At 42.2% G+C, this 25,531-nt stretch overlaps 1 protein-coding gene across 1 annotated transcript in view; it reads right to left on the bottom strand.

Annotated features, from left to right (window-relative positions):
- The window catches only part of FMN2 (formin 2), a 315,362-nt gene that overhangs the window by 179,129 nt on the left and 110,702 nt on the right, over nucleotides 1-25,531 (bottom strand). Inside the window, exons 5-6 of the mRNA XM_049696985.1 lie at nucleotides 9,315-11,164; nucleotides 7,635-7,779 (exon numbers count right to left, since the gene is read on the bottom strand). Coding sequence (XP_049552942.1) covers nucleotides 7,635-7,779; nucleotides 9,315-11,164 — 1,995 coding nt within the window. The remainder of the gene's footprint in view (nucleotides 1-7,634; nucleotides 7,780-9,314; nucleotides 11,165-25,531) is intronic.

Below are 25,531 nucleotides of genomic sequence, written 5' to 3' on the forward strand. Positions count from 1 at the left end.
TCTGAAACAGGGGACTGAGGAGAGTAGAGATGCCAGTTTCCTACCCTCCCAAGGAAGGGCCACAGCCACAGACAGAGCCTGTCCAGGCTGCACACACCAGAGGCTAGAATGGAGCATCTCAGGGCTCAGACACTGTGGGTCTCACTGTCCTAACCGAGTTTCAGGAGGTCTTCTTGAGTGGGTGTTTCTCCATTTCCTCTGTGCCCTGAGGACAATTTCCAGAGACTTTAAATGAGTATTTTTGTTATAATTCTCACCAGTTAAATTGTTGTTTTGCTGGGAAGAGGACCTGTCAAGCTGCTGGTCTGTCAGTCTAGAAGGCCCATCTCCGAAGAAATTTTTAACGTGATATTTCAGATGGAGTTTCAAGTTTAGTAATTTTAAAAATTCACTTATTAACAAAACCAAAAAATAAGCAGAAATGTTAGAAATCTTCCATTATGAACATCGTTTTGAAAAAGAAACATACATTTACTTGTATTTTGGTTTAAATAAAAAAGGTTTGGGACTTCCCTGGTGGCTCAGTGGTTAAGAATCTGCCTGCCAATGCAGGGAACAGGGTTCGAGCCCTGGTCTGGGAAGATCCCACATGCCGTAGAACAACTAAGCCCGTGCGCCACAACTACTGAGCCTGCGCTCTAGAGCCTGTGAGCAGCAACCACTGACCCCACGTGCCACGACTACTGAAGCCCACGTGCCTAGAGCCCGTGCTGTGCAACAAGAGAAGCCACCACAGCGAGAAGCCCGCGCACCGCAACGAAGAGTAGCCCCCGCTCACCGCAACTGGAGAAAGCCCGCACGCAGCAATGAAGACCCAACACAGCCATAAATAAATAAATAAAGGGTTTAAATAAAAAAAAAAAACAGAGATATAAATAAGAACATTAATTTTTCTTCTAAATCTTAAATTTGTGCCCCCAAATAACTGGGAACATTTTTCAGCTTAGGTCACAGGAGGTACAGTGGGAACAACCAGTCTACTGTCAGCAGCATCACCTCCCACGGGCAAAGGCGGGAGCTATCATAATGGTAACTGTGTAAGTCAAACGAGAAATAAAATTCTCCTTTGCTCTCGGATAGTCCAGAATCCTGCCGCTGTCCATGGTATAGAAACGTACATTCCACCATGTAGCACCAAGACATCAAAATTAACTTCAGGTCTAATTTACCTAAATTCAATTCTCACTCTTATGTCTAATGAGAAAAACCTAAAGACTTTTGCTGAAAGATGAGAAGGACACACATTCAGTGAAGGGAAATATCCATCAACAGCCCACGTCCGCATCCCTGAAACCATCAGACAGGAGCTCCCCGTACACAGAAGCCTGCTGCTCTACTGGCTGATTTTCTAGGGTTTTAAGCAAGATGCGGGGAAATCTCTGCTTGCGGTGCTACTTTCAAAATCCATCCCTTATTCCTCTGTACATGTCTGAATGAAATACATTCTTCAAGGCCCACTTCAAGCCTCATCTCCTCCAACAGCCTCACCCTAAGTCCAGCTAACTCGCTCCATTTCAGTCCTGACCATGAGCAGCACCCAATGTGACCGGAGTGGTTAGTGCTGGCTCTCCCTGGCATGGCTGCTGCTTTTCTTTGCTGCACTCCCGGCTGAAATGGAGAAACCCTGTTCCCATCAGATCAAGAAAGGGATGCAACAGTGAATGTAATTTGTGCCCCCCTTCCCTCCAGTTTTCCGGGTTCTCCACACTAGCAATACTGAGAAAACACTCTCCCTTCATCTGACCAAAAATCTTTCCTCACTTTTGCAAGGATGAGTTTTAGTTTCCATAGATAATCATAAAAGGTAATGAATCTCAAGTATATTTTCCAAGCAACCCTTTTTTCAATGTCTATGGATCATAATAAATAAAACACCCCAGCCATTAAAAATTAATACCCTTTTCTAATATACCTAGTCCAACAAAATCTTAATACCATCATAGTATGCAAATATGAAGTCCAAAAGAATTAAACTTCAGCATCATGATTAAATTTTTGCAATTCCAAAGTACAATTAATCAGATATAATTTTCCCAATACATCCAGCAAGGTCAAGGATCATTAGTCTAATTATATTTCCTTTTTATTATGTCATTAGGCTTTTTGATTATTTGTTTTGTAGCCATTTACTTACAAGTATAAAAATAATATTTTGACCAAAAGAAAATTTTTTAAAAAGAAGTTATTATTGTTACATTCTTTGAATTGACTGGGTATGCTCTACAAATAATTAGAGAAAAAGCATCTCCACAGAAAGTAATGAATCATTCAACATCTAAAACAAACCTAGGATCCACAAAACGTATGTTCTTCTAACTATAGCCTTGTATATTGATGTGGTTTTCTACATAAATACACTGTTAAGGCTTGCAATAGAAATGTATTCTATTATTGATAAAAACAAACATCCTGTTAAAAATTACAAAGTACCAAATATTTATGATGTATTCCCCAAAACAGATCTAAATTGTCTTATTATAAGATATTTGGTATTTCAGACATTATTTTAGGTCTACGAGACAAATAGAACCATCCAATCAAAACACACCCTTGCCAGCTACGACAGGAAAACTTAACACCAGTACAGACAACTAGACTTATACCTCTCAGATGATCATTCAGGCCATCAGCCTGTAAACACTGAAATATCAACTGATTATGATAAAACATATTTTTTAATCTAAAGATAAATATTTGCACTTAGTACAAGTCAAGCAGAGATTCACAGGTAAAATACATACCCTTGTTTTATTTTCTGACCAACCAATCTTACGATAGTACTTAAGGTACAGCTCACACGTTTTCCCAGCGCCCCAACATAGTAGGAAAAATCATTTTAATGGCAATTACTATTTCACGTAAGAATACTTGGAGGCGTTACATTACACACTCCCACACAGGAACATTTAAGTAATGAGTGCTTCTTTTCCCATTGTTATTATGAAGTTTTACAAAATACAAAAAAGGCTTTTTAGAAGTTAGGTCAGAAAGCACAGTGGCAAGATCGAACAAAATGCCAAATGTCTTTTATTAACTCCCCTAATAATAAGCAGCAGATTTAACTATCTATTTTTCTAATCATATTTCCAGAAGCTGAAGACAAACAAATATTTAACTATCATGAATTCTTTTTCTCCCCCTTCTTTGGGCAGAGCATTTTAATCTGATAAATAGAACAGAAGAAACCCAGGAAGAAATTCATTTGTTGCATTAAATGGTTATATAAATGGCAATTATGTATTTAAAAAGCAAAACAGATTCTTTGGGGCTTCCCTGGTGGCACAGTGGTTGAGAGTCCGCCTGCCGATGCAGGGGATACGGGTTCGTGCCCCGGTCCGGGAGGATCCCACGTGCCGCGGAGCGGCTGGGCCCGTGAGCCATGGCCGCTGAGCCTGCGCGTCCGGAGCCTGTGCTCCGCAACGGGAGAAGCCACAGCGGTGAGAGGCCCGCGTACCAGAAAACAACAAAAAAAAACAGATTCTTTTCATTCACTCTTGTTAAGTTCTGTGTGCAAATTTATATTGTGGGAAGCATGTTCCTTTACACACCTTTTAAGGATTATTAGACATTTTTGACTTAAGGAATATTTTACAGAGACGTCCCTTTTGGTGGAATCAAAACTATCTCCACTCAACATTTGGTGGGTTTAACCACAGTGGCTGTACCTCCACCTACTATTTATTTGCCACACAAGCAAAAGGCCCTCATTTTTACTGCTTACAAAAGCTTATGTGTCTAAGGCTCACATCACTCTGATAAATTTTATTTAATTGGGCAAATGTCATATTTGGTGGTATCATAGTTTATGTACTTATCAAAGTCTGTTAGAATACAGAAAAGGCTTTAAAAGTATCTCCACACACAGTTTTATAAACGTAACTAGTCATTTAAATATGGAACACATATGAAAATCAGTACAAATTCAGATTCTTTTCAAAAAGGATCTATTCTAGTCTTCTTATAAATCCCATCCCACACTTGCCCTCATCTATAATATTTCACATCCACACCTATGGCTAATGATGAGGAACACAGGCTCTGCAGCCAGACGGCTGGGTCTGCACCCGAGCTCTGCCCCTCACTGCGCTGGGAGCGTGAGATCGTGCCTGCATCTCAGCTTTGTGTGCTGTGCACCAGGGATACGGGGTCTCCCTCACAGGATTAGGGGGTGGGATGAGCCAGCTTGGGGCTGCGCAGACAAGGACCACGCACCTGCAGGCTCCGCGGCGGCCGGGGCTGCTGCCATGATCCCCGCTGGTACTAGTACTACTGGCTGAAGCTGCTGCTGCTACTGCTGTTTCCCAAAGTATCTCTGCTCGGACCTCATCTGACACTGGATTAACTAGAAACCTCTTTGTCAGGGAATTCCTACTGTCAAGATCACTCCAGTGTAAATTCTCCCACTTCCCTGCTCATAAGCTTGGGTTAATTTAATCTTTCCTTGGACATGAAGATCCTGAGGTGACTTAGGGTCACTCTCAACATTAACAGGCACTGAACTCGCCTGTGAGACACAGGACATGGGTCACCACGCACTCGCTCTGGGACGTTCCTTAAAAATTGGCAAGTGCGTGTGTGTGTGTCATGTTTCAAACAGGGACCTCATCTTCCTCTTGATTCCGTGGGTGACAGGGTTGTTGTTTCACCGAGTGAGCAGCTCGATATTTAATTCTGACCTATAAGCATCACGCTCATTTGCTAAAGGAGAAGTACATGAAATCATAGTCTGATAAAACTATACCTTTTCAGCGAATCTCCTTATGCTTTCATAACCTCACAATGAAGACCGGTGTGCTAAGACGTAGGCACACAACTTAAATACAGGTTCCGTGAAAAAATAAGGAAAGCTCTGTGCTGGGTTCCCTGGAGGACAAAGGGCTGAGAGACACCAGACATGCCTCACTGCAGCCACTCCAGAGTCCAGAGAGCAGCCCCTTCTCTTTATGCCACAGAGCAAGCTGTCCAGGTGTGGGACCTCTGTGGTCACACAGAAGACATATCTCCCGAGAGAGCTACTAAAGGCCAGTGCATCCAGCCACAGACTTACTTTCAAGAAGAGGACAGATCACAGAAATACTATCTAGCTCTTTTAAAGTATTTGGAGAAACCAGAGCTCTTGGCTTCCACCGTGTGTGAGAAGAGTGGCTAGAAAAACCTCCATAAACACAGGTTATAGCATCAATGGCAACCAGTCTCACTCGAAATCAGGGTCCACCTATACAAGGGCAACCACAGGTCAGTGGTTTGGACTGTGCAGGTCCGCTGACACACAGAGTCTTTTCAGTAGTAAATACTGCAGCACTACATGAGCTGAGGGTGGTTTTGTCCATGGATGTGGAACCTTGGATATGGTGGGACCCCGAATACGAAAGGCTGATTATAATTTGTAGAGATCTTGGATTGCACAAAAGTTGGTGCCCCAAGTCCGTGTTGCTCAGGGCTCAGTGTGCTTGCAGGCATATGGAAAATACGTTTTCCTTAAACGAAATTTTACATGTCTCAAGTAGTTGGAATGGGTAATTTTTTCTTCCAAATACAACAGAGTTAAATAAAACTGGCTTTCTTCAGCCATCTAACACTTTGTAGCAGATTTTTCTCTTACCAACATACTGGAAAAATTACTTTATCTCTCCCAAAACAAACCTGAATAGCAGAACTGAGTACAAGACCCTGGCCAAGGATATGCTGACAAGCTCATCAGGCGTCAGGATGGAGACTGGTCCACAAACCCTCTTTAAGCTGCAGGTCAATAGCTGTGTCACCACCAACGGGTGCAAATGACAGCACTGGCAAAGGCTCATACCCACAGTTTACTGATGGGCTCACGACAGGGTGAGGCCACTGTGCAGACATGACGCTGCACATGATGGTCGTGTGGAAGGGGGCCATCTCATGCCAGCTACCTGAATCTGAAGTCTTCATGATTTGTACAGAAATCTTATTTCAGTAGGCTTAAAAACTGAATACTACGTCAAAAAAATCATGAAATCGTATACTTGCAGGTAACATGCGGCAGCTTCCTCATCTCTGTTCATTTAACAGAAAAAAAGTGGTGACAGGAGATATGGAGGGCGTGCTTGGCATTCTGGAGAATTTCATCCCTAGACTAGTGATGTCCGCATCACCCCTGCCCTTCTCACGTGACAACCCCGCTGCCTAGCTCTACCCGGCCTCTGCACTCCCTGCCCGTATTCCCCACCCAGACAGCTTTCCCATTTCTGATACGGTCCATGGGAAGAGGTGTGATGACTCAGCCTACATGTACTATATGCAAACATGCCGTTTAGAACATTTACCTCTGCCAGAAAAACGTGGTTTTCCATTTACCTTTATTCCATTGACAAAGCCACCTTGGCGATATTGCTTATTTTGAGATGAGTTATTTTCTGGCTTTTAATCACTACTGGGTATAGCCACTGATATGTATAAAGCCCTCCTCCTCTAGCCAGCTGCCTTATTTGTTAAACAAATATTTATTCAGTGCCTTTTCTGATCTAAAGTCACCAGCAACCAGCTGTGTCATCATAAGTGGTTCTGAAAAATGCAACTGCGTCACATTTGGGTTTGCATCATCGTCAGATTAATAGAGATGCCTGTGGTGAGGCTGCCCCCATCTCAGCTAGAGGTTCCGTTCAAACCCACCCCTCCTGGCTGGATTCCACAGCACCCATCTGGGGGCAGCTGTCTGCTTCGAAATAAATATGGATGGAAATATCTCTGGGTCAGACTTCTAGCTACAACTTCCAGGTCAGTAGCAAAAGTTCACAGAATCACATCACCCCTTAGTTGCCACTCGCCTGGGGAAGCTGTGCCAGCTTCAGGCCTCATTTCTCTCTATTTGTTTCACCCAAAAAGACGGAGCTGCCCACCATCCCCCGCTTCAGGGTGAAGGATGGGCACCAACAGCATTACCTTCCTTCTGGGTTCATTATTCTAAGACTTTACTACACTTTCCTGAATGGCTGCCTTGAGAAATTTACAAAATCATTTCACAATCAAGGTCACTGGCTGGATCAGTGGAAAAACATTGCATGAAAATGTTTTCCTCCAAATGCACTTTTCCTTATCTTTGGGACTCAGGTGTCACAGGATAGATCAAAAGTGCTGACACAGAATGGAGATGTTGGAACTGGATACAAGAGTCTCTTCCCTGTGTCAAGTGCAAGGTGACTGTTTAGCTGGGTTCTGCAGGGCATCCACTCAGGTATTACAATAGCAACAAAATACCAAACACATGACTGGTTACTAAGGACTGGATTTCTTGCTTGCTTTCATTTGCTCACTCTTACCTTTCTTTCCATCCATACTAGCACTAATATGGATTTCAATTAAGTGACAGTTTGTTTCTAGACAACTAATTCTGGAAACAAACAATTGGTGAAATTTTGGAAATATGTATCATGAAGCTACAAATAAAGTAGTCAGAGCATGATCACTTGGTGGAGATGATTATTTGCTGTTCTATCTGGGAAAGTCTTACTTAACTTCATGTTCTAAAATGCTAACCTCTGCTACCTGCTTACAGACTGTGGAGGGTACACAGCCCAGAAAACAATGTGAATGTTTTTCTCTAATGAAAGTTCACACTTATGCCCAAAACACTGTCCAACTTCAGAAAACACATGAGTACTCACTTGTTTAGCCTTGGTCTTTGTGATGGTGTCAGAAATCGGTTTCTTCCTTTCCTTTACAGTAGTTTTAGAAAATAATTCCTCAAATTCATGACAATCTATGGATGGCTCTTCAATTTTTTCCCAAATAAGTGAAGCACTGGAGTCTCTAAAGTTAAGCAAAAGACCCATGAGAGAGCCATCAAACCAAACTGCAGGACATTACAGTGAGCAGGGACAGATGGGGACAGAGAGGACAGAGGCATCAGAGGAGCAGGGATAGGACGGCAGGCAGCAGAGGACGGAGGGAGATCGGGGGGAAGATGCTCTTTTCTGTACAATCACCATTTGCTTAATCAACGTGATGAGAAACAGCATCAATACAGAATGAGACATTTGCCTGGAAAGAATCATTTCCAGGAATTCTCAGTCATCAAGTCGCCATATAAAAACATAAAAGGAGAGCCCCTCTCTGTACGGCTCTCAAGGCAGGAAATGTCTGATATCTCACAAACCCAACCTGACCCATCAGCTTGGGTTATTTGTGGGTTGAAAATAAATCACTTCAGGCCCACAGAGGCACCTTCGTCTCCCCACCGCTGCCCATCACTGCATGTCACCCGACTCTTCAGTGACTGTGGAGTCATGTAGTGCCACCTAAAAAGGGGAGATCCATTCAAAAAAAGCAAGACGAAAAGAACTTCATATACTGCATATGGATAAAATGAGTTTGGGGCACATTTGGAAATGATGTCTCGGCACATAGAAGTGACCCAGCAAATTACTCAGAGAATGAGCTGCAAAGTCAGAAGTAGTCAAAATAGATAGGTTCCTCTCCCACTATGATTCAGTGAAGAGAAAATTAATATAAGAAATGAAAATGAACCTGTTAAATACCCTATTCTAAATCTGTGCCACATCACATACACACACACACACACACACACACACACACACACACACAAATTCAAAGAGTCACGAGAACTTGGGACAAGGAAGTCCAGTGAAATTTAAAGGGCATTTTTTTCTCCCACTGGCGCATTCCACAGCCATGTCCCAGTACCGTCCCAGGGGTCGGGGAACCAGGTTATGGACCATCCATGGATAAGTAATACACCAGCAGCGTACCTGCTAGGAGGCATTCTTTTACAAATATCATATATTTTATAAAAATCATAAAAGTTTGTGATTTTATGACCTCACAGTGTTGCATATCATCTACAGAAGTGCCATGAAATGCTCAGAACTAAGTCATTTCACACATGGGGTGTGGATGTGTGTATTTTTGTGTAGCACATTTCTGAATAGTAAAACAAGACCATGCCTTCAAAAGGATGAAGAAAACATCCTCAAGAGTCAGTCTGTCTATGGATTTGATTTACTTTTATGAGCTATTTATCAGAGTGAGGTTCTGCAATGAGGAAAGAGCATGTATGCTAAGAAAAATATATCCCTCTATCTATAAAAGTCAATCAAAAACTATATAGACAGAAATGTGTATATTGATTCATGTCATTTGTTTTATTCCTTTGATACTTCTGGAAAAAAGTCTAAAATTGCTTCACTAAATATTGATGTAATCGTCTACAGACAAGTTTTACTTTTATTTATTTTATTTTTACTCATTTTTCTCCAGAGTTTTAAAGGAAAATACTTCCCTCGTATTGACAATATTATGCAAAGATGAGCCCCTGTTCACGTTACCTTTTACTGTGCAGTTGAATTCTCGTCCAATACAGAGGCTTCATCGGCCGACAAGGTTCTATTGGCTGCTTCCTGCTGCCTTTGTCCTGGTTCAACCCGAACCCAAACAAGCCAGCTGGCAACGGTGGAGGAAGAAATCCACACGCCTGCAGTGTTGGTGAAGTGCTACTCCCAGCTTGTGGTGGGAGAGCAAGGCCGGATCCAGGAAGCAGAGGGGGTGGGGGGGGTGGGGGGACACCTGTTCCAGGAGGGAGAGGAGGGGGTGGGGCTAGAGGAGGTGGAACCCTCACACCTGGCAAAGGAGGAGGGGGGGCAGGAGGAATTCCTTCACTGGGAAGAGGGGGCACGGGAGGAATTCCCACGCTGGGAAGAGGGGGGGCGGGAGGAATTCCTTCACTGAGAAGAGGGGGGGCGGGAGGAATTCCCACACCGGGAAGAGGGGGTGCGGGAGGAATTCCCACACCGGGAAGAGGGGGGGCGGGAGGAATTCCCTCACCGGGCAGAGGAGGGGCGGGAGGAATTCCCACACCGGGAAGAGGGGGGGCGGGAGGAATTCCCACACCGGGAAGAGGGGGGGCGGGAGGAATTCCCACACCGGGAAGAGGGGGGGCGGGAGGAATTCCCACACCGGGAAGAGGGGGGGCGGGAGGAATTCCCTCACTGGGAAGAGGGGGGGCGGGAGGAATTCCCACACCGGGAAGAGGGGGGGCGGGAGGAATTCCCACACCGGGAAGAGGGGGGGCGGGAGGAATTCCCTCACTGGGAAGAGGGGGGGCGGGAGGAATTCCCACACCGGGAAGAGGGGGGGCGGGAGGAATTCCCACACCGGGAAGAGGGGGGGCGGGAGGAATTCCCACACCGGGAAGAGGGGGGGCGGGAGGAATTCCCTCACTGGGAAGAGGGGGGGCGGGAGGAATTCCCTCACCGGGAAGAGGGGGGGCGGGAGGAATTCCCACACCGGGAAGAGGGGGGGCGGGAGGAATTCCCTCACTGGGAAGAGGGGGGGCGGGAGGAATTCCTTCACTGGGAAGAGGGGGGGCGGGAGGAATTCCCACACTGGGAAGAGGGGGGGCAGGAGGAATTCCTACTGTGGGAAGAGGGGGGACGGAAGGAATTCCCTCACCAGGCAAAGGTAGGGGAGGGCGTGGCAGCATCTCTGGACCAGGCGGAGGAGGAGGTGAGGGGCACGGTGGGCTGGGAAGTGCAGGCTCAGGCACGACATGGGGTGGGGTCCATGGAGGAGCCACGGTGCCCAGACCAGGCATCTGGTGGGAGAACTTGGGAGACAGAGGCAGTGCAGTAGGGATGTCATGGCTGTTTTCAGAGGAGGGGAAAGCAGAGTGCTCGTGGCTGGTTTCAAACTCCGTGTGAAAATAAGGATGGGAAGGCTGTGAGCTCGCCTGTCCTTGACTGTCAGACCAGGGCGGTGACATGGGTGGTGGAGCCTGGAGGGATGGATGTGCATCGAGCTGAACTGATATTCGCCTTGGAGACACAACCAAAGAAATCTCTGCGCAGAACTTGTTCTGAGGTCCGGGAGGTGAGGACACCCCGGCTGAGTCTCCACTCGTGGCCTCAGGCAGGGCACCCATGAGAGGATGTGTCAGTGTCCCACCCTCCTCTGTCGGGGACGTCTGGATGGACTTTGCCTGTAAAATCCTTTTATGCCCTACTTCCTTTTCTCCCAAACTGAGAGCTCGCAGACACGTGTCTCCAGAGGTGGCCGCCTCCAGGTCTGCAGCCGGGTACTGCTTCTCTAGCTCAGCTATTTTGGTCCTCAGATCCTCAATGGTCTGCTCCAGCTGCTGAATGACAGTGGCCTGACCCTCAGATTTCATGTCACAAACTTCCTGAGGGGCAACAGAGACATCACAGTTAAATATAAAATAAGGAATACTCAAAATACCAAAAACTGGTCTTACAAAATTAAGCAAAATGTATTTGTTTGTTATAATACTTCTAAACGCTCCCTCCATGGAAAGACACTATTACTACTTCCACTGGTCCCTGCTTTTCCATCATCGGATTTCAAATTAGTTTACACACGTGACCATGAAGTCCGAATGCCCCTGTCTAATCTTCGAATGAAATCATGGAAGACCGGCAGACCGCTGAGAAGAGGGAAGAAGAGACTGAGTGACAGACCCACATAATGCCACCATAGGCTACTCTCTTCCTGCCCAGTAACATCTGCTACTAGGACGTTCCCTAAAGACATTTTAAATCCTGAGTTTTACAGTTAATCACAACCTTTAAAAGGTAATCTCTAAGAGGTGGAGAAGTGTCCCAGAGAGAGCTACAATATGTGAGCAGGGATTGCGAGCTTGGGAGCCTGAACCAAGATGGCGGAGAAGAAGGACATGCTTTCATTCCCTCTTGTGAGAACACCAGAATCACAACTAGCTGCTGAAAAATCATTGACAGGAAGACGCTGGAACTCACCAAAAAAGATACCCCACATGCAAAGACAAAGGAGAAGCCGCAATGAGATCGTAGGAGGGTTGCAATCACAATAAAATCAAATCCCATAACTACTGCGTGGGTGACTCACAGACTGGAGAACACTTATACCACAGAAGTCCACCCACTGGAAGGAAGGTTCTGAGCCCCACATCAGGCTTCCCAAGCTGGGGGTCCGGCAACGGGAGGAGGAATTCCTAGAGAATCAGACTTTGAAGGCTTGTGGGATTTGATTGTAGGACTTTGACAGGACTGGGGGAAACAGAGACTCCACTCTTGGAGGGCACACACAAAGTACTGTGTGCTTCAGAACCCAGGGGAAGGAGCAGTGACCCCATAGAAGACTGAACCAGACCTACCTGCTGGTGTTGGATGATCTCCTGTGGAGACGGTTGGTGGCTGTGGCTTAACGTGGGGATGGGGACACTGGCAGCAGAAGTTCTGGGAAGTACTCCTTGGCGTGAGCGCTCCCAGAGTCTGCCATTAGCCCCAAGAAAGAGCCCAGGTAGGTTCCAATGTTGGGTTGCCTCAGGCCAAACAACCAACAGGGAGGGAACCCAGCCCCACCCATCAGCATACAAGTGGATTAAAGTTTTACTGAGCTCTGCCCACCACAGCAACACCCATCTCAACCCACCACCAGTCCCTCCCATCAGGAAACCTGCACAAGCCTCTTAGAGAGCCTCATCCACCAGAGAACAGACAGCAGAAGCAAGAAGGACTACAATCTTGCAGCCTGTGGAACAAAAACCACATTCACAGAAAGGGAGACAAGATGAAAAGGCAGAGGACTATGTACCAGATGAAGGAACAAGATAAAACCCCCGAAATACAACTAAATGAAGTGCAGATAGGAAAACTTCCAGAAAAAGAATTCAGAATAATGATAGTGAAGATGCTCCAGGATGTAGGAAAAAGAATGGAGGCAAAGATCGAGAAGATGCAAGAAATGTTTAACAAAGACCTAGAAGAATTAAAGAACAAACAAACAGAGAAGAACAATACATTAACTGAAAGGAAAACTACACTAGAAGGAATCAATAGCAGAATAACTGAGGTAGAAGAACAGATAAGTGACCTGGAAGACAGAATGGTGGAATTCACTGCTGCGGAACAGAATAAAGAAAAAGAATGAAAAGAAATGAAGACAGCCTAACAGAACTCTGGGACAACATTAAACACAAAAACATTCGCATTATAGGGGTCCCAGAAGGAGAAGAGAGAGAGAAAGGACCCGAGAAAATATTTGAAGAGATTACAGTTGTAAACTTCCCTAACATGGGTAAGGAAATAGTCACCCAAGTCCAGGAGGTGAAGCGATTCCCATACAGTGTAAACCCAAGGAGAAACATGCCGAGACACACAGTGATCAAATTGGTAAAAATTAAAGACAAAGAAAAATTATTGAGCGTCCCTGGTGGCACAGTGGTTAAGAATCCGCCTGCCAATGCAAGGGACACGGGTTCGAGCCCTGGTCCGAGAAGATCCCACATGCCACGGAGCAACTAAGCCCGTGCGCCACAACTACTGAGCTTGCGCTCTAGAGCCCACGAGCCACAACTACTGAGCCCACATGCCTAGAGCCTGTGCTCTGCAACAAAAGAAGCCAGCGCAATGGGAAGCCCGCGCACCACAACGGAGAGTAGCCCCAGCTCACTGCAACTAGAGGAAGCCCACGTGCAGCAATGAAGACCCAACGCAGCCAAAAATAAATAAATTTTAAAAAAATTATTGAAAGCAGCAAGGGAAAAACAAAAAATAATATACAAGGGAACTCCCATAAGGTTAACAGCTGATTTCTCAGCAGAAACTCTACAAGCCAGATAGGAGTGGTATGATATACTTAAAGTGATGAAAGGGAAGAACCTACAACCAAGATTACGCTACCCAGCAAGGACCTCATTCAGATTCAATGGAGAAATCAAAAGCTTTACAGCCAAGCAAAAGCTAAGAGAATTCACCACCACCAAACCAGCTCTACAACAAATGTTAAAGGAACTTCTCTAAGTGAGAAACACAAGAGAAGAAAAGGGTCTACAAAAACAAACCCAAAACAATTAAGGAAATTGTCATACAAACATACATATCGATAATTACCTTAAATGTGAATGGATTAAATGCTCCAGCCAAAAGACACAGGCTTGCGGAATAGATACAAAAAAAAGACCCATATATATGCTGTCTACAAGAGACCCACTTCAGACCTAGGGACACTTACAGCCTGAAAGTGAGGGTATGGAAAAAGATATTCCATGCAAATGGAAATCAAAAGAAAGCTGGAATAGCAATACTCATATCAGATAAAATAGAGTTTAAAATAAAGAATGTTGGGGGCTTCTGTGGTGATGCAGTGATTGAGAGTCTACCTGCCGATGCAGGGGATACGGGTTCATGCCCTGGTCTGGGCGGATCCCACATGCCACAGTGCGGCTGGGTCCATGAGCCATGCCCTCTGAACCTGCACATCCAGAGCCTGTGCTCTGCAATGGGAGAGGCCACAACTGTGAGAGGCCCATGTACCACACACAAAAAAAAAAAAGTTACAAGAGAAAAGGAAGGACACTACATAATGATCAAAGGGATCAATCCAAGAAGGAGATATAAGAATTATAAATATACATGCACCCAACATAGGAGCACCTCAATACATAAGGCAAATGCTAACAGCTGTAAAAGAGGAAATCGACAGTAAAACAATAATACTGGGGGACATTAACACCTCACTTACAACAATAGACAGATCATCCAAAATGAAAATAAATAAGGAAAGAGAAGCTTTAAATGACACAATAGACCAGATAGATTTATTTGATATTCATAGGACATTCAATCAAAAAACAGCCCATTACACTTTCTTCTCAAGTGCTCATGGGACATTCTACAGGATAGATCACATCTTGGGTCACAAATCAAGCCTCAGTAAATTTAAGAAAATTGAAATCATATCAAGCATCTTCTCTGACCACAATGCTATGAGATTAGAAATGAATTTCAGGGGAAAAAAACATAAAAAACACAAACACATGGAAGCTAAACAATACATTACTAAATAACCAAGAGATCACTGAAGAAAACAAAGAGGAAGTCAAAAGATACCTAGAGACAAACGACAATGAAAACATGGCGACTCAAAATCCATAGGATGCAGCAAAAGCAGTTCTAAGAAGGAAGTTTATAGCTATACAAGCCTACCTTAAGAAACAAGAAAAATCTAAAACAAATAATTTAACCTTACACCTAAAGGAACTAGAGAAAGAAGAACAAACAAACCCAAAGTTAGCAGAACGAAAGAAATCATAAAGATCAGAGCAGAAATAAATGAAATAAGAACAAAGGAAACAATAACAAAGATCAATAAAACTAAAAGTTGGTTCTTTGAGAAGATAAACAAAGTTGATAAACCTTTAACCAGACTCATCAAGAAAAAGAGGGAGAGGACTCAAATCAATAAAATTAGAATGAAAAAGGGGAACTTACAACAGACACCACAGAAATACAAAGCATCCTAAGAGACTACTACAAGCAATTCTATGCCAATAAAATGGACAACCTGGAAGAAATGGACAAATTCTGAGACAGGTATAATCTTCCAAGACTGAACCAGGAAGAAATAAAAAATATGAACAGACCAATCACACGTAATGAAATTGAAACTCTGATTAAAAATCTTCCAAAAAACAGAAGTCCAGGACCACATGGCTTCAAGGGTGAATTCTATCAAACATTTACAGAAGAGCTAACACCCATCCTTCTCAAACTCTACCAAAAAATTGCGCAGGAACGACACTCCCAAACACATTCTATGAGGCCACCTCAGCCTGATACCAAAACCAGACAAACATACTACAAAAAAAGAAAATTACAGACCAATATCACTGATGAATATAGATGAAAAAATCCTGAACAAAATACTACCAAACGAAATCCAACAACACATGAAAAGGATCAAACACCATGACCAAGTGGGATTTATCCCAGGGATGCAAGGATTCTTCAATATACGCAAATCAATCAATGTGATACACCATATTAACAATCTGAAGAATAAAACCATATGATCATCTCAGTAGATGCAGGAAACGCTTTTGACAAAAATCAACACCGATTTATGATAAAAAGTCTCCAGAAAGTGGGCATAGAGGGAACCAACCTCAACATAATAAAGCCCATATAGGCCAAACCCACAGCAAACATCATTCTCAATGATGAAAAACTGAAAGCATTTCCTCTAAGTTCAGGAACAAGACAAGGATGTCCACTCTCACCACTGTTATTCAACATAGTTTTGGAAGTCCTAGCCTCGGAAATCAGAGAAGAAAAAGAAATAAAAGGAATACAAATTGGAAAAGAAGAAGTAAAACTGTCACTGTTTGCAGATGACATGATACTATACATAGAGAATCCTAAAGATGCCACCAGAAAACTACTAGACCTAATCAATGAATTTGGTAAAGTTGCAGGATACAAAATTAATGCACAGAAATCTCTGGCATTCCTATACACTAATGATGAAAAAACTGAAAGAGAAATTATGGAAACACTCCCATTTACCATTGCAAAAAAAAGAATAAAATACCTAGGAATAAATCTACCTAGGGAGACAAAAGACCTGTATTCAGAAAAGCATAAGACACTGATGAGAGAAATTAAAGATGATACCAACACATGGAGAGATATACCAGGCTCTTGGATTGGAAGAATCAATATTGTGAAAATGACTCTACTACCCAAAGCAACCTACAGATTCAATGCAATCCCCATCAAATTACCAATGGCAATTTTTACAGAACTAGAACAAAAAATCTTAAAATTTGCATGGAGACACAAAAGACCCCGACTAGTTAAAGCAGTCTTGAGGGAAAAAAATGGAGCTGGAGGAATCAGACTCCCTGACTTCAGACTATACTACAAAGCTACAGTAATCAAGACAATATGGTACTGGCACAAAAACAGCAACACAGATGAACGGAACAAGAGAGAAAGCCCAGAGGTAAACCCACGCACCTATGGTCAACTAATCTAAGACAAAGGAGACAAGGATATACAATGGAGAAAAGACAGTCTCTTCAATAAGTGGTGCTGGGAAAACTGGACAGCTACATGTAAAAGAATGAAATTAGAACACTCCCTAATACCATACACAAATATAAACTCAAAATGGATTAGAGACCTAAATGCAAGACCAGACACTATAAAACTCTTAGAGGAAAACATAGGAAGTACGCTCTTTGACATAAATCACAGCAACATCTTTTTTGATCCACCTCCTAGACAAATGGAAATAAAACCCAAAATAAACAAATGGGACCTAATGAAACTTAAAAGCTTTTGGACAGCAAAGGAAACCATAAAGAAGACGAAAAGACAACCCTCAGAATGGGAGAAAATATTTGCAAACGAATCATCGGACAAAGGATTAATCTCTAAAATATATAAACAGCTCATGCAGGTCAATTTAAAAAAAAAACAAGCAATCCAATCCAAAAATGGGCAGAAGACCTAAATAGATATTTCTCCAAAGAAGACACACAGATAGCCAAGAAGCACATGAAAAGCTGCTCAACATCACTAATTATTAGAGAAATGTAAATCAAAACTACAATGAGGTATCACCTCACACCAGTTAGAATGGGCTTCATCAGAAAATCTACAAACAACAAATGTGGAGAAAAGTGAGTCCTCTTGCTCTGTTGGTGGGAATGTAAACTGAAACAGCCACTATGGAGAACAGTACGGAGGTTCCTTAAAAGACTAAAAATAGAATTACCATATGATCCAGCAATCCCACTACTGGGCTTATACCCAGAGAAAACCACAATTCAAAAAGACACATGCACCCCAATGTTCACTGCAGCACTATTTCCAATAGCCAGGTCATGGAAGCAACCTAAATGCCCATCGACAGATGAATGGATAAAGAAGATGTGGTACATATATACAATGGAATATTACTCAGCCATAAAAAGGAACGAAATTGGGTCATTTGTTGAGATGTGGATGGATCTAGAGACTGTCATACAGAGTGAAGTAAGTCAGAACGAGAAAAACAAATATCGTATATTAACACATATATATGGAACCTAGAAAAACGGTACAGATGAACCAGTTTTCAGGGCAGAAATTGAGACACAAATGTAGAGAACAAACGTATGGACACCAAGGGGGGAAAGCTGTGGGGAGGGTGGGAGTGGGGGTGTGATGAATTGGGCGCTTGGGGTTGACATGTATACACTGATGTGTATAAAATTGATGACTAATAAGAAGCTGCTGTTTAAAAAAATAAAAAAGAATTCCATAACCTTCCAATATTAAATCTCCCTTCCTTGAAGTGGAGATAATAATGGTGCCTTATCTCTGATGGTTGTGACGAATGAGATAAAGCCTATAAGTTACTTAGCACAGTGGGTAGTGTATTATGAACACCCAATAAATGTTAGCTATTATTATAAAAAAAAGAAAAAAAAAACTAAGGGAATCTGAATCAAGTATGGACCTTAGGTAATAATAATGTATTGATATTGGTTCAATGACAAAGGCACTTCCTAATATGTTAATAATAATTTTTTAAAAAAAGATAATCTCTAAAAGGGTCTCCAGTAAGATAATGGGAAATATTTCTGATATCCATATAGGCATATTCATATATCTTAAGTGCATGTATACAACTTATACCACATTACTACAATTCAAATATTTTATCCAAGGCATTTCAGAAAGGAATGCCTTTTGTCACCACAATTTATGAAGATGGCTGAGAGCAACTGTGCCCCCGTGTGGGTCACCCTCACACCCACACAGTGTCTTCCTCTCCCAAGGGGACACTTTCAGGAAAAAGTGTTTTGGTTATAGAAAAGGAGGAAGCCCTCTGGGTAAACTGATTACCAATAACAGATGAGTAAGAAGAAAAGACAAGAGAGAGGAATGGGTAGAGAAAAAGGAGAAAAGCAGGGACAGGAGGTAGGAGAGAAGGGGGACAGACTCCAGCCGACTAAAGCTCAGGATTACACACCTGCTCACACAGGCTCAACTGCTCCCTTAAGGCTGGAATGAGAGGGGAGGGGGCAGGGTCTCCGTGCTCAGAACTGCTTCTCCAGAGCGCCCAGGGCTCTTCACAGATGACCCCAAGAGAGGCCAACATGAGGAGCCACCATCCACAGCATGGACACCTACTACCTTCCCCTCTCTTCATCTACCATGGAGGAATAATTAAGAGGTTAATACAAAGATGACACAAACTACTGGATTGGCCAAAAAGTTCGTTCTGGTTTTTCCTGAATTTCATTTTTTTTATAGCTGAATAATATTCCATTGTATAAATGTACCACATCTTCTTTATCCATTCATCTCTTGATGGAAACTTAGGTTGCTTCCATATCTTGGCAATTATAAATAATGTTGCTATGAACACAGGGCTGCATGTATCTTTTCGAATTAGTGTTTTCTTTTTTTTTTCTTCAGATAAATATCCAGGAGTGAAATTGCTGGGTCACATGGTAGGTTTTAGTTTTTTTGAGAAACCTCCATACTGTTTTCCATAGTGTCTGCACCAATTTACCTTCCCACCAACAGTGTATGTGGGGCCTGTTTTCTCCACATTCTCACCAACATTTGTTATTGTGTTCCTTCTTTTTCTTACATTTTCTTTATTATTTTTTTAAAAATTTTATTGAAGTATACTTGATTTACAACGTGTTAATTTCTTCTGCACAGCAAAGTGACTTAGTTATATACACATATACATATTCTGTCATTGTGTTCCTTTTGATGACAGCCATTCTGACAGGTGTGAGGTGATATCTCATTGTGGTTTTGATTTTCATTTCTCTGAGGACTAATGATGTTGAGTATATTTTCATGTGCCTGTTGGCCATCTGTAGGTCATCTTTAGGAAAAAGCTTACTCAGGTCTTTTGCCTATTTTTAAATTGGGGTTTTTGTTTTTTGTTTTTAATATTTATTTATTTATTTAGGCTGCACCGGGTCTTAGTTGCAGCATGCAGGACCTTCATTGTGGCATGTGGGATCTATAGTTGCAGCATGCATGTGGGATCTAGTTCCCTGACCAGGGATCAATCCTGGGCCCCCTGCACTGCGAGCACAGAGTCTTAGTCACTAGACCACCAGGGAAGTGCCAGGGTTTTTGTTTTTTGATGTTGAGTTCTATGAGCTATTTATGTATTCTGTATATTAGCCCCTTATCAGTCACATAATTTGCAAATATTTTCTCCCATTCAGTAGGTTGTCTTTTCATTTTGTCGATGGCTTCCTTTGCCATGCAAAAGCTTTTCAGATTAATTAGCTCTCATCTATTTATGCTGGTTTTTATTTCTTTTGTTTTAGGAGACAGATCCATAAAACTATTGCTATCATTTGTGTCAAAGAGTGTTCTGCCTATCTTTTCTTTTAGGAGTTTTATGGTTTCTGGTGTTACATTGATATTTAGGCCTTTAATCCATTTTGAGTTTATTTTTGTGTACAGTGTTAGAGAGTATTCTAATTTCATTCTTTTAAATGTAGCTGTCCAGTTTTGCCAGCACCACTTATTGAAGAAACTGTCTTCTCCACTGTATACTCTTGCCTCCTTTGCTGTAGATGAATTTGACAATATAAGCTCAGGTTTATTTCTGGACTCTAATCTGTTCCATGGATCTGTGTGTCTGTTTTTGTATCAGTACCATATTGTTTTGTTTTGTTTGTTTGTGGGTTTTTATAACATCTTTATTGGAGCATATTTGCTTTACAATGGTGTCTTAGTTTCTGCTTTATAACAAAGTGAATCAGCTATACATATGCATATATCCCCATATCTCCTCCCTCTTGCATCTCTCTCCCACCCTCCTATCCCACCCCTCTAGGTGGTCACAGAGCACCAAGCTGATCTCCCTGTGCTATGTGGCTGCTTCCTATTAGCTATCTATTTTACATTTGGTAGTATATATAAGTCCATGCCACTCTCTCACTTCGTCCCAGCTTATCCTTCCCCCGCCTGTGTCCTCAAGTCCATTCTCTATGTCTGCGTCTTTATTCCTGTCCTGCCCCTAGGTTCTTCAGAACTTTTTTTTTTTAGATCCATATATATGTATTACCATATGGTATCTGCTTTTCTCTTTCTGACTTACTTCACTCTGTATGACAGACTCTAGGTCCATCTACCTCATTACAAATAACTCAATTTCATTTCTTTTTATGGCTAACAGTCCATTGTATATATGTGCCATATCTTCTTTACCCATTCTTCTGTTGATGGACACTTAGGTTGCTTCCATGTCCTGACTATTGTAAATAGAGCTGCAATGAACATTGTGAGTACCATCTTGTTTTGATTACTGTAACTTTGCAGTATAGTGTGACGTCAGGGAGCCTGATTCATCTAGTTCTGTTCTTCTTTGTCAAAATTGTTTTGCCTATTTGGAGTCTTGTGTTTCCATAAAAAGTTTTTAATTTATTTGTTCTAGTTCTGTGATAAACACCCTTGATATTTTGATAGGGATTGCATTGAATCTGTGGATTGCCTTGGGTACTATGGTCATTTTAAAAACATTAATCCTTCCAGTTCATGAACACAGTATATCTTTCCATCTGTCTGTGTCGTCCTCAATTTCGTTCACCAGTGTCTTATAGTTTTCCAAGTACAGACTAGGCATTTTATTCTTTTTAATTTGATGGTAAATGGGATTGTTTCCTCAGTTTCTCTTTCTGATAGTTTGTTGAGGTGTATAGAAAGGTGACAGATTTGTTTATATTAATTTTATATCCTTCAACTTTACCAAATTTATTGATGAGCTCTAGTAGTTTTCCAGTGGTGTCTTTAGAATCTTCTATGTATGGTATCATATCATTTGCAAACAGTGAGAGTTTTACTTCTTCCTTTCCAATCTGGATTCCTTTTATTTCTTTTTATTGTCTGATTGCTGTGGCTAGGACTTCCAGTAGTATGTTGAATAAAAGTGGTGAGAGTGGGCATCCTTGTCTTGTCCCTGATCTTAGAGGAAATACTTTCAGCTTTTCACAACTGAGTATGATGTTAGCTGTGGGTTTCTCACATAAGGCTTTTATTTTATTGAGGTATGTTCCTTTATACCCACTTTCTGGAGAGTTTGAGTCATATATGGATGTTGAACATTGTCAAAACCTTTTTCTACATCTATTGAGACAATCATATGTTTTTATTCTTCAATTTGTTAATGTGATATATCACATTGACTGATTTGAGGACACTGAACCATCCTTGCATTCCTGGAATAAATCCCATTTGATCATGGTGTATGAACCTTTTGATGTATTGTTGGATTCAGTTTGCTAATATTTTGAGGAGGACTTTTGCATCCATGTTCATCGGTGATATTGGCTTGTAATGTTCTTTTTTCGTGATATCTTTGTCTGGTTTTGGTATCAGGGTTATGCTGGCCTCAAAGAATGAATTCAGAAGCATTGCTTCCTCTGCAATTTTTTTGGACTACTTTGAAAAGGTTAGGTGTTAACTCTTCTGTGAATCTTTGGTAGAATCCACCTGTGAAGCCATCTGGTCTTTTGTTTGTTGGAAGTTGGTTTTTTGATTTTGTTTTTTAATTACTGACGCAATTTCATTCTTGGTAATTTGTCTGTTCATATCTTCTATTTCTTCCCAGTTCCAACTTGACAGATTGTACCTTTCTAAGAATTTGTCCATTTCTTTTATGTTGTCCATTTTATTGGTGTATAGTTGCTTTTAGTAGTCTCTTATGGTCCTCTGTATTTCTGAGGTGTCAGTTGTAAGTTTTCCTTTTTCATTTTGGATTTTATTGATTTGGGCCCTCTCTCTGTTTCTTGATGATTGTGGTCAAACCTTTATCAATTTTTAAAATATCGTTTCAAAGAACCAGCTATTTGTTTCACTGATCTTTTCTATTCTTTTTTTTACTCTCATTTATTTCTGCTCTGATCTTTATGATTTATTTCCTTCAACTAAATTTGGGTTTTGTTTGTTCTTCTTTTTCTAGCTCCTTTAGGTATAAGGTTAGGTGGTTTATCTAAGATTTTTCTTGTTTGATGAAATAAACTTCTATCGCTATAAACATCTCTCTTAGAACTGCCTTTATTACTGTGTTACTGTTGATTTCTCCCTTCATGTCTGTTAATATTTGCAATATGTATTTAGGTGCTCCTATGTTGGGTGCATATATATTTACAATTCTTATATCTTCTTCTTGGATTGATCCCTTGATCATAACGTAATATCTTTCTTTGTCTCTTTTAACAGTCTTTACTGTAAAGTCTATTTTATCTGATATAAGTATTGCTACCCTGGCTTTCTTTTCAATCCATTTGCATGGAATACATTTTTCCATCCCCTCATTTTCAGTCTATGTCTTCTTAGATCTAAAGTGAGTCTCTTATTGGCAGCATACACACAAATATATATATATATTTATATATAAAAATATATATATATTTATATATACATATACTTATATGTATATATATGATTGCTATAAGTTTATTGATCTCTTAATTTCAAGCACGTTATAAAAACCCTGCATTTGGGGCTTTCCTGGTGGTGAAGTGGTTAAGAATCCATCTGCCAATGCAGGGGACATGGGTTCAACCCCTGGTCTGGGAAGATCCCACATGCCATGGAGCAACTAAGCCCATGAGCCACAACTACTGAACCCCGTGGGCCTAGGGCCTGTGCTCTGCAACAAGAGAAGCCATTGCAATGAGAAGCCTGCACACCTCAACGAAGAGTAACCCCCATTCACCACAACTATAGAAAGCCTGCGTGTAGCAACGAAGACCCAACACAGCCAAAAATAAATAATTTTTTAAAATAAGTAAACAAATAAAAATACAAACCCTGCATTTGTATTCTCCTAGCCTCCTGATTACTGTTTTTGATATATTTTACATTTAATTGTTTTGTGTATCACTTAACTGCTTATTGTGGATATGGATGATTTTACTACTTTTGTCTTCTAATATTCCTACTAGCTTTTTGTGTCTATGACTTCCTATCTTTACTATATGTTTGCCTTTACTGATGAACTTTTTCCTTTCATAATTTTCATATTTCTGGTTGTCACCTTTTCTTTCTCACTTAGAGAATTTTTTTTTTTTTTTTTTTTTTGCGGTTTGCGGTCTTCTCACTGTTGTTGCCTCTCCCGCTGCGGAGCACAGGCTCTGGACGCGCAGGCTCAGCGGCCATGGCTCACGGGCCCAGCCGCTCCGCGGCATGTGGGATCTTCCCGGACCGGGGCAAGAACCCGTGTCCCCTGCATCGGCAGGCGGACTCCCAACCACTGCACCACCAGGGAAGCCCGAGAAGTTCTTTTAATATTTGTTGTAAAGATGTTTCGGTGGTGCTGAACTCTTAGCTCTTGCTTGTCTGTGATACTTTTAATCTCTCAATCAAACACCTGAAAGAGAACCTTGATGGGTAGAATATTCTTGGTTGTAGGCTCTTCCCCTTCATCACTTTAAATACATCATGCCCCTGACTCCTGGCCTTCACAGTTTCTTCTGAAAATTCAACTGATAGCCTTATGGCAATCCCCTTGTATGTTACTTGTTCCTTTTCCCTCGCTGCTTTTATATTTTCTAATTCTTTGTTTAAAAAAAATAAAAAACTTTTAATTTTCACTCTGTACATCCATTCTCCTCCCGAGTTCTTTGATCATTTTTACAATCATTACCCTGAACTCTTTCTCAGAAAGATTGCCTATCTTCATGTCACTTATTTCTTCTTCTGGGGTTTTATCTTGTTCCTTCTTCTGAAATGCATTCCTCTGTCACCTCATTGTGTCTAAATTGCTATTTGTATTTTTACATATGTGGTAGGTCAGTTACATTTCTTGACCTTGGAGAAGTGGCCCTCTGTAGGAAACACCCTATGCATCCCAGGAGTCCACTCTCCTCTCGTCACCCAAGAGCCAAGGGCCAGCTGGTCCCAGGGTAGTGTCTGGCCTGCAGTTGTGGATTCTATCTGCAGGCTGCAGGACCATAGTTTTCTTGCTTCTGGTGTCTGCCCCCTGGTGGGTGAGGCTGGCCTAGAGGCTTGTGCAGGCTTCGTGGTGTGAGGGGCTGGTGCCTGCCCACTGGTGGGTGGAGCTGGGTCTTGGACCTCTGGTGGGCAGGGTCATGCCTAGGGTGTGTCTAGAGGTGGCTGTGTCTCTAGCCTGCCTGCCTATAGGTGGGGATGTGTCCTTCCCCGTTTCTTCTTTGGCCAGAGGTGTCCAAGCACTGGTGCCTACAGGCTGTTGGGTGGGACCAGGCTTTAATGACAATATGTCAGCCTCCAGGAGAGCTCACACAGGTGAATGCTCCCTGACATGTCCACCACCAGTGTCCTTCTCCCCAAAGTAAGCCAGAGACACCCCTGCTTTCCCAGGAGACCCTCCAAGACCAGCAGGTAGGTCTGTCCCAGGCTTCTATGAAACTGTAGCTTTTGCCCTTGTTCCTGGTGTGCGTGAGATTTTGTGTGCACCCTATAAGAGTGAAATCTCTGTTTTCCCCAATCCCATGGAACTCCTGCAACCAAGCCACACTGGGCTTCAAAGCCAAATGCTCTGGGGGCTCCTCTTCCCAGTGTCAGACCCCCACACTTGGGGGCCTGACATGGGGCTCAGAACTCTCACTCCTGTGGGAAACCCTCTGTAACATAATTATTCCCCAGTTTGTGGGTCGCCCACCCAGAGAGTGTCAGATTTGATTATATCACAACTCCACCCTTCCTACCAGATTTGTTGTGCTTCCTTCTTTATGTCTTTAGTTGTAGAGATCTTT

The sequence above is a fragment of the Orcinus orca genome, chromosome 14 (genome assembly GCF_937001465.1).
Source record: "Orcinus orca chromosome 14, mOrcOrc1.1, whole genome shotgun sequence".
Classification (NCBI taxonomy): Eukaryota; Metazoa; Chordata; class Mammalia; order Artiodactyla; family Delphinidae; genus Orcinus; species Orcinus orca.